Source organism: Microchirus variegatus (assembly GCF_963457635.1).
Source record: "Microchirus variegatus genome assembly, chromosome: 11".
In the NCBI taxonomy this organism is placed as follows: Eukaryota; Metazoa; Chordata; class Actinopteri; order Pleuronectiformes; family Soleidae; genus Microchirus; species Microchirus variegatus.
This window is the reverse complement of record NC_139812.1, coordinates 91727-110901: the sequence shown is the minus strand read 5'-3', so window position 1 is coordinate 110901 and position 19175 is coordinate 91727. Positions and strand designations below refer to the sequence as shown.

Sequence of the window (19175 nt, the reverse complement as noted above, 5' to 3'; positions counted from 1 at the left end):
TTTAAGATCATTTGAGGCAAGAAATTAGTCATTTGGAATTCAAAAATGTGGTTTGTGTATTAAGTTGTGATATATTTATAGTTTGGCAGCGATTTTGTAGGATGTGATCAGCTCCGCCTCAGCGGACGGTCGGTGCGTGCAGCGCCCGTCACAGAGCAGCCTTATCTCGGTCTGCCCTGATGAAACGATCCTCTGGCTCAGACGGCTCCGTCATTAGATATTTGGTGTGATCGATAGATTTGTTGTTGAAGCATTACTTTATTTTCTAATGTAAACGTTTTGACCTGACAGTTTGTATAGTATGAATGTTTTATTTATTTTAATTTTGAATGTCAACTGAGATTGGCACAGCACCCCCGTGACCCTTAATGAAGCTTAGCACTGTCACCCGCCATTCAAACAGTACAACACTGAAGTTACGCTGCTGTTCCAAAGAGACGTGTTATGGGATGTGCCTTAACACTAATGTGTAACCAGACAGCTTTGGGACACGGCGAGTGTGTGAGTGAGTGTGTGCACGCAGCCGAGGTGCAGCACTGGCCCGTGAGTGGAAGTCGGGGTTTTGTTTACATGTGTGCCGGTGAATGAATAGTGACGACCGGAGCAGATAGTGAGCGTGTTGAATGTTACTGTGCAATCAGCTAATAAAGCTGAATTCTCTTCAGCAAAAACGGCCTGTCATGTGTGTGTGTGTGCCATCAGGAGATAAAGCAGGAAACAGATGAATTAATTAATAATGTGTTTGTCTTGATTTCAACCTACAAGAGCTGCCACGAACGGCTTCATTAACCACTGGCTGTAGCTCTATCCTACCGGTAAGTTTCACTTCATGTTAGTTTGTTTACTTGACTGGACTTGTTTATGTGCTACTGGTTAGCAGATGAGAGGCTGACAAACTTCAAACTTCTGCTTCAGCTAAGGTAACGTAAATGTAGGCTAACTTAGCAATTAGAGATGAGATGAGAGTTTGGGTTGTTCAATGATCAACACAGTGGAAGACAATAGATTAAAAATTAGTTTTAAAAAGAAAGTTTGCGCCATGGATCCACATTACCATTTTGGACAGAAACAGGCACAGATTTCTGCCATTTTGTCTATTTTGTGTAGACTACGTTTTACTGAGGCATGGCCTGTAAATATAGAATTACATGTGGAAGACTAGATCAGACTATGTCAATATGGACACATACACATCAGGTCTGATCATTATAATATAATAGCAATATATAATGTGAACATTTGGTCAGGAAGATCAGATTCTGATCAGATATTCTTACAAATCTGATTTGGGGCTACAGTCTAGACAAGACCTTTCTTTAGGCTGTGTAAATGAATGGAAGTCAATGTGTGGCCTTAAAAGGAAAGCTGTGCTGTGTATGTGTGCATGCCAGATAGCAGTCATGTGTTTACAATGAGATCAAGAGAATGTTTGGCAGGACGTCATCCTTGTAAAGCCTGGGGACTCCACATGGAAAATACACACACATGGTTTTTGGACAGCTGTTCGTAGGAAACTGCATTGACTTATATTTATTTAGATAACATAAACAAAGCATTGCTTCTAACCAATCAATATCTAACCCTAACCTAACCACAATTCAAATATTAGTCCTAAACCTAACCAGTTCACAAATGAGGTTCTGCCTCATTAGGGTCAGGTTTTGGTCTCAGTGAGGACTATGGGTCCTGACAGACTGTTTATGCCAGAAAAGGTCCTAAAGAGGTAACAAATACAAGAACACATACACACATTCCCTCACCCTGCAGTTTAGCGATGACATTGTGCAGTCTCACTCAATGTGTTTGGAGGAGTTATTTTTAGAAAGCACATAGTTTATGGCTCTTTCTAATCAATTAGGTTTTGTCTCTTGAAGCACTAATTACCTTAATAGGGATTATTCTGCATTTCTTCACAATGTTTTCCTTATGCATCACTCGCTCTCTCTCTCTCTCTCTCTCTCTCTCGCTCTCTCTCTCTCCATTATTGTCCATTTTGCTGCAGCCTCTTCTCTGTTTTTCTCTCTCTTTTTTTGTTTTGCCAAACAGAATCAACATATCAATTTCAAGTCACAGAGCGTTGCTGACACTGCTCAGAAAAACTGTGGAGTTTCATGTCTGTATCTCTTTGTGCAGGCTGCTGATGCAGTTACATGCAAACACACTGACCATTTCCATGTAAACAAATAGTCTCTCTGCATGTTGTGGCAGTTTTTTCTTAAAACCCTTCTAAACCTACTAAGACAAACAAATCCATTTTGTTAGGGACGAGTCAGAATGATAGTCACTGTTGGTATTTGTTTGATATTGGCCAAAATCAATGGATGGCAGATGGCAGTGGAGTCGATGGTGAAGTCAGATAATCAATTGTTATTACAATTGGTGTATGTGTATGTGTATATATATATATATGTGTGTGTGTATATACATGTATACATTCTAGAAACTATTCTACTCCCTTATTTTCTTCTCATGCATTCATCATTATTGAGCTTATTGACGATCATCTGATGCCAAATTCAACTTTTGAGGGCAACTGTCAAAGTTTTGGAGCATCTGATGTAAACAGTAGATCTTAAATGTGATTGGTCAAACTAGAAACCAGAACAATGCCAGCTGAACAAATCTTTTCTACCACACACTAATTAACATTCACATGTAAATATGCCAGATGATAGCCAGTGTTGTATAGCCATTGTCTTATTTCCGTCTGTAGTGCAAAGTCAGGTTGATAATACTGAATGGGTTGCGAGTGCTATTTTGCCCGTCTGAGGGAAGCAGTCCTCGTTGCGCCTTGTTAGTAGATCAGCGTCAACGCTAATCTGCGTGTGCAATCCAGTTTGCACACGTTTTTGCACGCGCAAAGCTTTAGTAAATCAGGCCCATAGTCTTCTTCTCTTTGCACACTGTCTGTCGATATATCATGTTGTCAGTGTATCCACATGCACATCTGGTTGAAGTGGTTACAGACAGAGTACCATCAAACACGATTCATCGGCAGTGTTTTGATTGACAGCTTAGCACTAGCAGCAGTGAGAACAAGTCAAACAAAATGGAAGCCCTGCAGATAAGGAAATGTCAGCTCCCAAATTAAAGATTCAGCTCGATCATGTTTGAATTAAACTAAGTTTGATCAATGCAAGTGAACAGCAGAAATGCCTAATTCAGAGAAAAGCCTCCTCCAATCAATCAGAGCAGATGATTCTGTACATTCAGTGTTCAGTGCTTGTATTTCCTGCTCTCTATGCACTGAGTGCTCAGATCAATGGCACTTACGCCTCGCTCTCATCCCATTAAACACAAATATAAACACACTCATATGCACAAAAGAAAAAAGCACACATCTGACTTTAATGTACAAACTGCCACACGCACGCACGCACGCACGCACGCACGCACGCACGCACGCACACTCACACACACACACACACACACACACACACACACACACACACACACACACATTCTTGTCTTCACAAGAATTGCAGCAATTAACACAGCAACAACAGCACAACAACGTAAATTACTGTTAGCCAGTGATGTAGTGGAAGATTGGGCTTAGATAGTTAAGACAAACGGCATAAACAACACGCAGCACATGTCAGGCTACATTGCGTGTACATCTCCATCCACCATCATTGCCATGTTTGTGTGAGCAACAGCAAAGCAGCTGTCTAAATGTCTGTGTCTTTATAGATTCAGTGTGATGTGTAAATGGTACATATAAGCATAGTATTGTTGAAATTGTGCTTAAGGTACATAATTAAATGTAAAACAAAGGGGACAAAATTCTTGTTGTTCAGAGATTATTATTTCATTGGTCTGGACCACTTGAGATCAAATTGTGCTGTATGTGGCCCCTGAATATAAATTATTTTGACACCGCTGCATTAAATTAAACCTCAGTCTAACAGTAAAACCAATCCTAAACCCCCAATATGCCCTTTAGTGAGGACCAGACAAAATGCCCTCATTCCATATGGATTATATTTGTGTTCTTCCCAAAAATACACACACAAGAACACACACACTATGATTGCGCATTCGAACGTGGAGTTTGTCGGATTAGGGATATCATATTTACTGCCAACTTTCTCCACTCTGCTCCGTCCACATAGAGCAACTCCTGCATTATCATTGTGTGTATTATTTACCTTTGTGTGTGTGTGTGTGTGTGTGTGTGTGTGAGACGGAGAGAGACAGTGTCGTATATTCCTTTTCCTGTGTGACTCACATCTCTTCTTACCTACTGTAATTCAGGCTGGCCTCATCATTAACGCTGTGTTTGTCTGCAGTGATCACGGCTCAGCACACTCCTGAGCTGCCTTATCATTTACACTTTAACCTACATTTCGCTCCATTAGGCCTTAACCAAGCATAAAGTAATGATTTGGTTCATTGTAATTGCACTTCAGCTGCACAAATGGATCATAATTTAATCAAGGGTCATGCTCTTCTGCTCTCTGCTTGTTTTGCTCGTCTTCACTCTTCTCTGTCAATTAATTCAATTATTGTTATTATTATGATTGTTATTATTGAATTTTTTTAATCAGTGTTGTTTGCATGACAGACGTGAATGCACAAAAAGTGATCCAGCGTAGTGGGTGACGCTAATGGTGCAGTGTGGAAATTTGTGTTAAGTGTGAACACAGGAGTTGCAAAATGGTGGGTACCATTCCTGTCATCATCCAGTCAACACAGACAATGAGCAACTCAGAATAGCGTCAGTGCTACGTCTGCAGCTGGACACTAAAGGCCTTCACACATCAGTGGTGATGCAAATAAGCAGCATGAAATCATTTTGAGGTGAATTTTGATGCACACAAGGGCTTTCACATTTTTGTTTGACATTTGAATTTATTTTGAACATGGGATTAAAAGTTTGATATGGTTTCCTACCATTTGAAGGCACGATTTGCTGCAGCTGGACCTCTTGTCCACACCTGAAGCTATCTGGGCAGTTTTTGCCTGATCCCTCATTTCTGCACTTTTGTGGAACTATAATATTAAGTTATAATAGGTTTTGACTCACTATATAGGTCTGACTTACGATATAAAGAGACTCAATAATGTATGTTGTGATTTGGCACTATATGAATAAAATTGAATTGAATTGAATGCATAATAATAATAAATATAATAATAATGAATGTGGCATTTGTTAATTTGCCTCAAGCTTTGTAATAGTGTGTTATCTGGTTTTGCACTTACTGGCTACCATAGTTTTGACCCATTTCCCAAAAGTCAAATATTTTATTAATCCCTTGTAGAATGCAAGAGAAACAGATGCCATGACTGTCATCATGATGCACATACTGCAGGATTTCCCAACATGCAGCTAATTATCTACTTAATGGGACCATTTCCCTTTTTTTTTCCATTACTGCTCTCTGAGTCTAACTGAATCAAACACAGTAAGAGTCAATTGTGGCAGACCAGGGGCTGGAGAAAAACAACAACAACTAATAACACGTTAAAGGTGGAAAAACATTCAGGTCCACAGCAGAGTTGCTGTGAGGGAACTTCAAAAGCAACATAAAATCAGGGATGAGCTGATACCATACTGAGTATCGGGATTGATACTGGGCAAAATCTCTGGATCAGATATTGGACAGATAAAAATGTAAAATCCAATTCAGTTTAAAAATCATAATGCTTTACTATTAGAGCTGGGACGACTCGTTCCAAAAAACCTACTAGATGAACTCTCACTCCAGTCCAGTGGTGGCGGTAAATATGCACTAGAACGCTTGTCGCCACTCACTGAGACACGTGAGTTTAAAACAGAAGAAGAAGAATTCATAACAATAAGCTGTAGCGGGAGCACCGAGGAACAAACAGCAAAAACACACTACGGTCTTCAAAAGTGTGAAAAAAGTATGAAAAAATCCTGGAGCGCTGTGATGGCAGCAAAACTCTGTATGCGCTGTTGATTTTCCACCTTCCCCGCCCTGAAATGTTCATTTATCAAGCAGTCGCAGTAGTAAACCAAATATAAATGCTAGGTTAGACAGTTGTTGTGTAGTTATTGATTCTGTTCAATAGAGTCACACAGACATACACACACACACGCACTAATCGGTCATTAGTTCATTTACTTATTTGTGTGTAGGTAATATGTTGTGAAATATGTTTAAACTTAAATAAACTACATGTACAGGTAGTTATGTCTCGTTGTATTAGTTTGTCCTGTTATTGACGTCATGCTGTCATCACCTGACAGTCTGGCTGATTGAAAGCTCTCAGATGCAGCTGATGCAACGCACACCAGAGGCGCGATGCAAATACTATGAGTATATATTAGAATATCTGTGTTTTTTTAGAGGAAATATTCAAATAGTATTTTTGAGTAATTTTGACAGCCCAAGTAAGCATGTCTTGGAATATCAAGAATGCATGAAGTTAAGGTCAGCAGCCTCCACATCAGTAGATAACACAGGGAATGTTTATAAAAGATGTTGATTTGCACAAGTTCTGTATTTTGACTGCAATTGTCTTTGCATTCCGATTCCTCACGACATTAGAATCATTAGCTCTTCTTTGTAAACGGCATCATTTTCTGGGGCCATGTGAACCTGTACTAGTGTGGAGTATTCATGACAGTAAAATAGACCACCCTAAGAACACCTGATTATGCATGAAAAGATACCGTGAAACCGTTAAAATTCAGAAAAATACCGTGATATATATTTTTGGTCATACCGCCCAGCCCTAATCTCCAGCCTCTGCACTTTAAGAACAAAAGCGGTGCAGACACATTTCTGCAGAGAGCAGAGCCCAGCGCTGTGTGTTGTGTGGTCTACAGTAGAACAGGACAACAAACAGGTAGTGAAAGACTGGGAGCTCCTGTTCTCCCTGTATGTGAAGCTCTGGAGGAGCAACACTGAACACACTGTGGCCAAAGGCAGGAAAGGAGAAGAAGGGAAGGACATGACATATTCACCCTCATGTTAGTGTGTATGTACATGTGTGTTTATATGAGTGTCTTTATCAAGCCATCCCCTCCATGCCTGCAGTACATCTGTCACTCCAAGAATGCTCACGAGGCATGTCATGAATGTGGGCCAGTGTGTGTGTGCGTTTGTGTGTGTGTGTTTGGGTATTGTGTCACATTATATCACATCATTTTCTGTTAAATATCCCCACTAGCACAAATAATCCAAACTCTGAGATAAGAAAGGAGAAACAGTCTCCACATATAGAATTTTGGAAAACATTAGAATAAGAACGCTCTCCTTGCAACATTGAGGTAAATCCATCATTTTTTATCAGAAACGAAGAATCTGGCCTGAATCTGGATCACAAAGATAGCTCAATTAAGGCTCCCATAGAGTGGTACTATCGCACATATTATGTGTCCAGCCATTGCAAAACCGGTTACAAGTCTACTGAGGGACATTTTGAGTTATTTACAGATTCCTAAATTGTGATTTCTAAGCTTTCCAACAATGTCCAAAAAATGCAAATCGGATAATATTTGAAGGAGATATGTCCATTTGAATGTAGACACTTGGGTGGAATTTTAGCCTCAAACATTTAAACCTTCTGAGAGCAAAGATACAGAATCATCACATTTACATAGAACAACCCCCTCCTGGTCTAATCTGTCAGTGAAACCACACCCTGCTCTGTATGAGCACAGATACTATTGTTGTGAGCTACACTGATACACAGAACAATATATATACACATGACATGAAAAACTGGACGTAATATCCTCTAAAGATTTGATATTAAATAAACTAAAAAAAATATAGGAGGGGGGGGGGGGGCTAAAATTGAACAACATTGTTGCTTTGTTTCACAATATTAACATGTATTTGAAGGGTGTTTTCCATGATTGATTGGCTGTTGTTGTTAGTATTTTGTTCATGTGTGCTGTGCACTGCATGCAGCCGTCATTGCTGCTTGTCCTTCTCTGGCAACAAGTGGTGCACTGAGCACATAATCAACAGGGCTTGGATCTGATTCCTCCAACAAGTGATAAATGCAGAAATAGGACTTACTGCTCGATTGTGGGTAGATGGAATCTTTTAACAACAATAGTGGGTTGTGGAATGCACGCTGAGAACTTTTAGACCACGCTATTCATGAACCCATTTGGAAGAAGCAGCTCATGAGCAGAATATTAATATAATATTATTATATTAATATGCAGAGTGTATATTACACATATTATGTGTCATCTGCTGTAACCCTGACTTGTCCTCTGCATTTTTTTCTGTCATTTTCGTTCACAAAAGAGCAGACACATATTGAGAATAAGGCATAAATGTCATATTACTCAGCAGGGTAATAGCAAGGTGACCTACATATGAGATGTCGGATTTCATCAGTGTCTTTGAGGTGTTTCTATGCGTTTGTGTGCTATACTGCAGTTTCTTGTGAATGATCCTGTGTTATGTTTTTAGAAGAATTTGTACAACACAATCTGGTGTGAGGTTAGGGCTCGATAAGGCCTTCGATTTTGCATATCATCATATCGTTCTAAGGTATTGTACTTTCACATAATGTGGAAATACACGTTTATTTTTTATTACGTTTATCTTTACTGTCTTTGCTGTTGTGACACTATAAATTCTTACCTTATCTTATGACTTTTCCTGGTTTTAAAGGCTGTTGCATTGACAATCATCACATTTATTATTTTGAAAACATTTGTGAAGTGCATTACATATTACACATTAAATATTCTATATTTATTTGATTCATGCAAATATACATTCATTCATTCAACATTTAAAGCCAGATAAATGAACCTTTCATTATCTGAAATGAAAGGTAATAAGTGTATTTTAAGATCATGTATAAGCTCATAAATAGTAGATATTATATTTTAAAGTATATTTTCTAAGTACTGTCACTCTTCTTTGAGAAACACAAACATCTCAAAAGAAAACTTTGTTTCCAGAGAAACCTGTGTGCAGATTTATATCTATATATATAAAATAAATATACCATGATATTATTTATAAGCCATATATCCAGCCTTACAGACATGTTGATTTGATTGTATCAATATCGAATGATGAAATATTCAGACCTCAATTTAGAACTGGTTTTAAAATAATAGCCCTTTTTATGTGTAGCTCTATAAGGTAACAACACAATAATCAGCTCTGACTGAACTCTTTAAAACATTAACCCTGCTAACTGTCAACTGTGATCCAAGAAAAAACAAGAAATGGTACATTAAGGCTGAAGAAATTACCATTATATGGATGTGGTCATATATATATATATATATATATATATATACATATATATATATATATATATATATATATATATATATATATATAATATTACTATAATATATTCAGCAGCTAGTTGAATAGTATAATAGAGTTTTTGGTGTTTCTCTATAGGAAAATCAAAATTATTACATACTCTACTCTAATGCTATAGTTCTCAAACTTTTTATACCAAATACCACCTGAGAAAATCAGTAGGCAGATTTATTTCCAATAAGATAATGACTCTGTCATCATCATCATCCTGTTCCTCACATATACTTCACACACTAGTGAAATCAGATAAAGATGGAGTGTGAGATAAGGTGACAAATTATTATTATTTAATTGGTTATATTTATATTTTGATTTGCTTTGTTTTCTATGTACTCTGGTCAAAGTTCCTCAGCTACCCTTCGAACACATACCCTGGTATAAACAGGATAACCACATTTCTGATTTTCCTCCAGATGCACCAACAGAGAACGTTTGTGTGCCGAGAACCAAGACTCTCATGCGAGGATGAGAACTTAAAGATATTGATTTTTTTTCCATGATGCAAAATTACACTGAAACATTGAAATTGCAGCGTTCCATTCTGTTTTATAGTCTATAAAACCCTGCCCAACCAAGTGTTGCTCTCTCTATATCAGCTGCTCAAAAAGGAGAGTAACTTGTGAGATAATTTTATTCCATGTGACATTTATTGTCATGTCACACTTCATTAGCATGTGTTTTTCTAACTTTACCGTTAGAAAAAAAATAAATGTTAGTGATCACGACTTACGTTAAATCCCACTGAGGCTTCAGCCTGCGATTCTCTATTAACAAGCCAATCAATCACCCTCCCAACACACACACACAAGTAACAAACCAGTGTGGAGAATAATCAATGTTAATTGACTGTTTCAAGCAAACACCTCACTTTTTTCTTCTTCTTGTAAAAATGTGAGCCTCTGAGGAAATTAGGGAGGATCTGATAATCCCCTGTGACTTTGATCTGTTATTAGTGAGCACAGACTCACAGTTCTGTGGAACTTTACCTTTGACCTCTCCTCACTCTCTTCTCTCTGGGGGTTTACACTGAGAGAGAAAACATACAGGCTGTAGATGATGATGATGCTGATGATGCATACAGACACACAGATTGATGTTCTCAGTCAGTGTCTGTTTACCTCAGATGCTACATTAACCTTATCTGAAACAAACACAGGAACAACTATTTTGTCAATAAAGCTGTTGGCTTTATGCTAGATTTTATTTAGTGTCATCATCATTAATTAAATAACTTACAGAACCTTTTTCTTTATCCGAGAATCAAAGAATATCACGTAGAAGACAAAGAGTAAAACCAGTGGAATGTCTCAGCAGCGTCCCAGAAACGGCTCGCCGCTCTGATAGTTCTATTTTTGCCGTTGCCGCTGCTGAACCGTGTAAATTTCAACAGAAACTCTTGACGAGATAAAATAAAAAATATATTTTAAAGAAAGTAAATCATTGATTTAATTATTTTACATTATTTCCCACCGGACATTTTGACCTTTGACTTTTTTTTGCCTGCCAAATTCACGTGAGAGTGACCAGTTGGTTAATGTGAACCCTGGTGGGAACAACTCCTGCGCTGAGGTGTTGTCATCAATCATCTCCATCCCTGCTCTCTCCCTGCAGCTGATGTGAGGCTGTAAGAAAGCCTGACACCTGTGCTTCATTCAATCAAATTATAGTAACTCAAGTAAACAAACAGAACACATTACTTCCTGCTTCACCGACGTACCTCTCTGACCTCTCTGATTAATCCACAGCTACCCTGTGATTAATTTGATTAAACATTTTTATCTTTTGACAGCCCTAATATAATCTACTTTATGTATATGTATACATATACATATGTAGATACAAATATATATATATATATATGGGTATATAATTATATATATTTGTATATATGCACCAGTCCTCTGGTCAATATTTAGATTTTAGACATTTTCCTGGTAATTGTTGGAGATTAACCCACATTTTTAGGATTGTTAAGTCTTTTTAACTGATCTACAGTTCACCATTATTTAGTTTGATTCTTGTGTCAGACGTTTTGCTCATGCCTCTTCCTGTGACGGCACTCTGACCAATCAGTGGCCGGCAGTCTGGCGACGTCACGCTTAGTATCACCTCAGCTCGCTAGGAACCTCACCAGAGCAGGTACCAAAAATAGTACCAGGCACCAAGTACTGTCGCAAAACACAAAATAATCTTGTCGTGTTGAGGCGGGTGAGTCTGGTAGCCCTAGTGGAAATACACTGGAATAGACTGAAATGTTTATTTATACATTTATAGCTATAGCACAAGTTATATCAGCTCTGCACTCAGTGTTCTTTGTACGACTTTTGTAAGATAACTAACTCTCTCTCAATTGCCAGAATGGTGTGTGTGTGTGTGTGTGTGTGTGTGTGTGTGTGTGTGTGTGTGTGTGTGTGTGTGTGTGTGCGTGCGTGCGTGCGTGCGTGCGTGCGTGCGTGCGTGCGTGCGTGCGTGCGTGCGTGCGTGCGTGCGTGCGTGTGTGCGTGTGTATTCATGATGAGGGTACACTACATTGGAACCATTCTGCAATGGCAAATCAGCCTTTTTTTGCTGATGACAATAGACACTCCTTACCCTGCTACCATGACAACCAGTAAATTGTGTCAGCTACCAGTGTGTGTGTCTGTGTGTATTCCACTACTGCAGCTCTCCTGTGGGTCAGATACCTAGATGGACAAACCTCTGTTGCCTCTGCAATAACAGGCACAGGGGCAGGTGTTGGCAGAGACCATGTTTTGCCTCCTGTACCTCAAAATTCCCTCAACCTCTTGTTCACATCTCAAATCTCTCCTGGTGGAGAGACAGAGGTGGAATAGGCAGTTCCTGACTTCATCTTTGATGAAGAAACTTGTTCTGATTCTGAGCATGGCAACATTTCATGAATTTATTAAATTAACTGAAGAACATCAGTCATAGCACAACTTAGGAACTTCCACGTCTACAGAAATTATATTAAAAAGCCTGTAAAAAGTAGGCATGGACAATATAAGGTTTGCCCACCATGATTATCCCGACTGGGGGAAAAAAGGATATCGATAGCCTTCTGTCTACACTTAAGCTGATCACAAACATTGCAGATTGGATACATTTTTAGTGAAAATAATTAATTTAAAGCTCACATAGAGTGGTCGTGTTGCACATATAATATATGTGCAACACTAACCCTAACCCATATCACTTAAAAAAAACTGCAACTATTTGTTTAAAAGTAAGCAAAATGACCATGTACTTCAGGATTCCCAGGTAACCTAACCAGCAAAAATAAACACACACACTCTGCTGAGTCTAGAGAGTGATGGAGTCATGGTTTACAGCAGAGAGTGGATCATGTTAGACCAGAGAATAAAAGGAACATTTAAGTAACCCGTGTGTGCGTGTGCACGCCTGTGCATGTCCGTGTGTGTGTGTGTGTGATGGGATTAATATCAGGCCATCTGTTTACATAGACACAGATGTTAGGTATAGCACAGGGGCACGAGCTGATGTATGCCCTGTGTGTGTTGATGTGTTTGGTGCTGTGGTGTTTGTATGTGCGTGTGTGGTGGGTGGGGGTGTGGCTGCAACTTTTTGATGCTCTACAGACAATAACGGAATGAAGAGGATAGTGTAGCTCATGTCATAAGGGCACATGTTAAAGCTCGGGCTCATGCTGTATAATCTTCCTGTCGGTCAAAAGGATTGTGCTGTTGATTTCATGGTATTAACTTGTGCAGAGCTGCAAAGAGAAACAGGGACAGTATGATTATGAAGGACAAATGTGACAAATGAAGACTAAAGAATAAATAAGCGAATACATTCACAAATAAATTATAACATAAATACATTTAAGAAATATATACTGTATAGTTTGAGATGAAGTATGATTTATGTAATTTGACATTCATTTATTTTCACATTTGCTATTTATCCATGCATTTTTTGGAATCACTTTTTTTCTTCCTATAGTTCTACATTATTTATTTACGCTTGCTTCAGGCTTGTTTCGTTTTTCTGTCCCATCGACCTCCAATAAAATAAGACTTAAAAACATCAGTATCACAGCAATAAAAACAAAACAGTAACAGTGCATTCACTATAAACTACACTACATATACATATATATATTCCAACTGCATTTGTCTTTCTCTTGACCTGGTAGTGACTACACGGTTATAGTATATACATATAAGTATATATAAGAGACGGAAAAGCAACAATACATATTAAGGGTATCAACACAGTTGCAGAGAAGTACAGTTTATGTACATTGTACACACTCTCATCCACAGGTGAGACAATGAAAAAAAGATCATGTGCTTTTTTCTGTGTTGCATAATGAGTCTCACCACAGGTCAGAGTCTGATTCAGCCCACGTTTGATGCATCACTGATTAAATGCCAGTATTAACATGTAACCTTTAGCTGGAAAGCAACACGCACACACACACACACATCGTACAGTTGTGTGACTTCTCCATTGTTGGCATTCATCATTTCATACAGATGGATGCATATACAGATACATTCATTCCCTCCATCCCTGTTTTTGTATTTCCTCTGTGTTGTTCTGCTTTTAACACATCTGCAGTCTCCTGATGCAGTGATGCAGTGATGCAGTGAAACCCACCCATGTTCTTCTCCTCCTCTCTGCAGGTCAGAGAGAGAGAGAGAGAGAGAGAGAGAGAGCTTGTGAAAGGACTGTCACAGAGGTGACGTTGTCAGTGAGCAGAGAGACAGTGTGAAAGTGTGTCTAATGTCTCGATCTCATACAGGAACATACTAGGTTTCAGAATGGGAGGGAAATACGATGCAAAGATGGAGTCTGATGATCTGCCTACTACTTTGAAAATGTAAACAATTAGATACACCCCTCAAATTTCAGGTTTATTTAAACACTAAGCAGATGATTGATGAGACTGATTACCTGACCTCAGTTCAGCATTGTTTTGTAGTTTGACTCTCACTGTCACAATCAACGATTTTACATCACTATGCACAGGTGTTGTTGTGTATGCTGCCTCCATGAAGCCCTCCATCCTCTTATCCTCTCCTCTTCTTAATGTATATAATAATTTCTGGTAGGCTGTTCACTGAGAGGAGTAATGCTGCCCTCCACAGGAAAAACATATTTCTGTCCACAGTTCAAAGTTCATCAACACATTTCAGCTGTGTCCCAAAAGTCAAGGCTGCATCCAGTAAATGCATACATCAGTCTGTATCTGCAACCTGAATTCATCTGCCATAGGATTACTGTGGTCGGCAAGAATTGACCTAGCTTTTTTAAAGAGTTGCATATCAAAGCTTTACAAAACTGACTGAACAAGAAAAGAGTAAGGTCATTGATTTATCACAAAAAATTATGCACAGGAATATTAGACTGAATTAAAACTCAGTTCAAACTAAAATAAATAAAACTAAATAATACACACACAGATAGACAAAGACATCTGATGTCAGGGGGGAAATGCATTCATGAAGTTAATTTATATATAAACATATATCAGACGTGTTTAAATGTTTATAAAGAAGATTTTTACAAAAATCTTGATTTACATATATACAGGATACATTACATCAATAGTGTGCTAAAATGCTAGTGTGCTAAAAAAAAAATACATTATAAATATTAAAATAAATAGATCAGTCACAAAGAAAACATGCAAAGACTGGATGTTGTTGTACTGTAGCACAATGTTTTTAGAAAATGTCAGCATCTCCAGTCATTTAATAAAAAAGTAAACTCCTCAGTCTCCATTTGCTTTTACAGCTTTACCACACTGAGGCTGCTTCTTGATCTGCACTGTTTTTATCTTATTTTTCCTGGTTACATAAATTGCCAGCTTGGCTTCGCCAGAAATACAATTTAAAGCCTGTCTCATGAAGGAGACAGAAAGGGCACTGGTTTGAAACAGCAGGATTAATAACAGAGATAAAAGCATTTGAGGCGATGGCACCATGTAAAACCCCTCCACTGGAGGTCAGCTGTTCTTTTCCTGAGGGGAGGTTTATATAAAACCCTCCACTCCATCTCCACTCAGTTTGCGGGTCCACAGAGTGGGTGCTCTGTCACACAGTCCCTTCCTGGTGATTAGAGTTTTTCTAGCAGCTTTGAGGAGAGGCTTAACTCTCCCAACAGGGACTCATGTGGACCTCTGGGAAAGGATCACTGTGGTCAGGTAAAGAAGTCCCTTCTCTGTAGTTGATGAGGAGACTTCTCTCCCTCCCTGACAGCATTTGTCTCCATAGTGCCAGAATCCTATGAGCCATCCTGGCAGACTGGATGCCTAGTAGAGAGCCCACAGCCCGGGTGTCGACCTGCGATGTCTAAGAGCCGTTTTAACATCAATGTCATCAGTGTGGCTCCATTACAGCCATCCAGCCTTGCGTTGTATATTAGTGGCTCCTTCAGTAACCAGAACAGAGAGTTAGAGCTTTGTCTTGAATTGCATTTAAAAAGGGTCTGTCAGTTAAAAACATCCTGATAAAATGGAGGTAAAAATTTGGAATCAGTTAAAAACATTCAATTTTCCAGTCCCAAGTTACTCACACATCTGAATATACAGCTGGCCACTTCTCTACAACTGTATAAGATATGTAGGTCCTGTCAGAAAACTTTGGATGAACTTTAACCTGAAGGTGGCAGTTCTACTGGCCAAGGTCATGAGGCCATGTCCCCCCTCCTTAGCACCATAGCACCCCCTGTGCCATTATAAAACAATATAAATATATAGAACAATAAAATACTGGAAATAACTGGAAAAAGCATATACTTATGATATACTAAATATATACATTACCAGGGTTTCCCCCAGTGTATTACAAACCTGGTGGGCCGCCAGGCTTTACTTGCCCCCCCGCCAGGTTTAGCATTGCTTGTTTATTTATTTTAAATAGATTATCTTGGACTAGACATTGTTTGCAAAATATCCCAGACTCAGTCTGTGGACTAAACACACCAGACTCCTCTGTTAAATATTGAGATTTTAGACATTTCCCTGTTAGCTGTTGGAGATAAACCCACATTTTTAGGAATGTTAAGTACACTGTAAATAATGTTCCTGTAAAATAATCCTATAAAGAGCTGCCAACTCTCACGCATTGGCCGTGATTGACTTTTCAAGCTTTCACGCGACACCTCCGATTTCTCACGCTGAAGTACATATCAAGATTAAAACGATTCTGAATATATCTGACACCTGAGTTTATCTGTGATCTAATCTGTTGAGCCTGAGAAAAGCCGCTCATGATCGATAAGTTATGCCTGCAGAGACTGTGAGGAGTATAATATTGAACTGTCTCTGGTTGAGCCAATACATCCATGGGCTGAGCTCACGCTAAGCATATGGTGCGAATATCATCCATCGTCTGAAACTTTTGAAACCGCTCGCACCCGCGATACCTAGACAGTGATCATTAAATCTTCTTCTGACACCTATTACAAGAGAACAACAGTGGTAGTCCAGTGGTTAAGTAGTTGGACTTTTGAAGGGAAGGTTGTAGGATTGAATCCACTAGCTCCCAGATTATCTACATTATTTTTAGTGTAAAAAGCATAATGAGTATTAAGCATTAATAATATATAAAGCATATTGTATAAAGCATTAATAAGCTCGGGATGCATAGGTGAAGTACATATCAGGGATGCTTTACCACAAGCTACAACTAGGAACTGCGCTAACTACGGTGATGCAGATCTTCTTCCTAGATGGGATTTCTTGGGCATCCACATTGTTGGAACCCTTCAGCATCGTCAGCAGGGATCTCAGGGTCTCAGGTGTTTCACCCCTGAACCTGAACACCTGAGTGGGACAGTGAAGACTGACAAGCCTTCACCTGTAGAAGGGTTCCAACTTTTCTGTCAAACAGACTAATAAGACATTCAAAAATTGTAGGCCTATTAAACACAACTTTTTTGGAACTTCCAGTCTAGGTCCGCTTTAGTCATTTGCTCTTTCAGCACAATTTACCATTTTCTTTAATATATATAGACGAGAACTCCCTGCACATCATCAAACATCAACATCAAACTCTTGTATAAAACTGAATGGATGTGGGAATAAAGCAGCGCATTTTGGGTTTCGGCCAACAATTTTCATTTTGGTACATCCCTTTTTAATACACTCATGCAAAACAAATCAAACAAACTGGAATAGATGTTCATCCTGCTAACAAATGTAGACATTTAAGAAGTGAAGGGTGGACATGTGACAGCAGGGCTGCTGTAGTTTCACTCTTCAACACAACAAATGTTTAGCATGCTTTGTCATAGATGCAGGATAAGCCATCTGTCATCTCTGTAAAGCAGTGTCTTTTCAGCAGCACTTAAAGCTCAGCGGCCTCCTCACATCCATTTAATGATGTATAGGATTTGGAGGATTCTCTCTTTCTGTGTCTCTACTAGTCTCTATTGGAGCCTCAGATCACTTATGTAATCCCTGTGGTATTATGTAAGAGTGTGTGTGTTCATGCATTTGTGTTGTTTTTGGTACCTCTTTTTTGTCATAAATACTAATCTTGTCAGTACCAGTAGTCCTCATGGAGACTAAAACCTGGTCCTGATGATGCAGAACCTTTTTTACTGTGATGGTGGATCAGTGGTCGAGCAATTTATCTTTCAACGGGAAGGTTTTGAGTTTGGTTCGCAGCTCCATTAATCTACATGACACTGTGTCCTTGTGCAAGGCACTTCAGCTCACTTTGCTCCAGCGTATGAACAATGTGTAACAGAAAAATGCTGCTCATAGAACTGTATGAAAGTGTGAGTAAATGGCAGAAATGTAGTGTAAAGTAGCTTTGAGTCATCAAGACAAGAAAAGGGCAAATAAATAAATAAATAAAGATCATTTTCCATCTACGTATATTGACATTGTTAAGTTTAACATAATCCACATTTAAATGTGCCTCAGTGATGAATTTGTGTAGTCACCAATTTAGTTTCAATTCAAATGTAATTTAATTAAAAAAATAATATGTGTATGTGTGTATATATAAATATGTATACATAGACTAAACATGTCTATACATATTAGCATTGAATACAAAAACAAAATCTCACGTCAGATGAAAAGTTTTTCCCTTTTGTTTTCCCTGGTTTTGACTAAAACATTACTGTCTCCATATCTCTTCTCCCTCCTCATCTCTCACTGTCTCTCACTCACTGTTGCTCGCTCAGGGCGTGAGAGAGAGAGAGTCTGTTATGTTTTTGCTGAAGGTTTACCTTCGTAATGTACTTTTAAATACTGCTCTGTACTATACTAAAGTCAGAACCTCTCAGTATGAAACTGAACATCTGTCAAATGTTTCACAATAAAATCCTTGTGATTAAAAAACAAAAATGGTTTCAATGTTTTTATTTTGAAACAAGAACAAGATGTGCTGTGAATAGAGGTTGATACAAAGTAAAAGTATCAAAACAATGTTCTCCATCTATTTTTGTTGTGAAAAGCTCATGGTAAAAATAGATGAGATGTCTATTCTCAAGAGAAAAAAATCAGTGCAGCTCACTCACGCCTGAGATGCATCTTAAAAGCATAACCCTATGGCCAGTGTGACAGTCAGTGGTGTAGATGCTTATTCATCCAGTGTGGCACAAATTCACGAGAAGTGTCCAGCTTTTGTTCACCGCTCACTTGTTGCTTCCACCTTGATTTATTATTTTTATTTACTTCACTCTGTTTGGTCGATGAGACATTATCTCCTCAGAGTATCTTCCTTCAACTGGAGTCAATCATTTTTTCCTAAATTTTCATTTGTCTTTATTCTGCAGCAATCCACGAGTTCCCCAGAGATTATTTCACCAACCAGGAGCGAGCTGAAGGAGCCGTGGGCCTCCACGTCCTCTGTGTGAGTGTCACTACATACACACTGAAGTTGCACAGGGGTTGGTTCATCA

At 38.7% G+C, this 19175-nt stretch overlaps 1 protein-coding gene across 1 annotated transcript in view; it reads left to right on the top strand.

Moving 5' to 3' along the window:
- slc24a3 (solute carrier family 24 member 3) overlaps window positions 1–19175 on the top strand; it is a gene marked incomplete at both ends in the record, with an annotated part of 61853 nt that overhangs the window by 27640 nt on the left and 15038 nt on the right. Inside the window, one exon of the mRNA XM_083897968.1 lies at window positions 19050–19126. Within this exon, the coding sequence (XP_083754094.1) occupies window positions 19050–19126 (77 nt within the window). The remainder of the gene's footprint in view (window positions 1–19049; window positions 19127–19175) is intronic.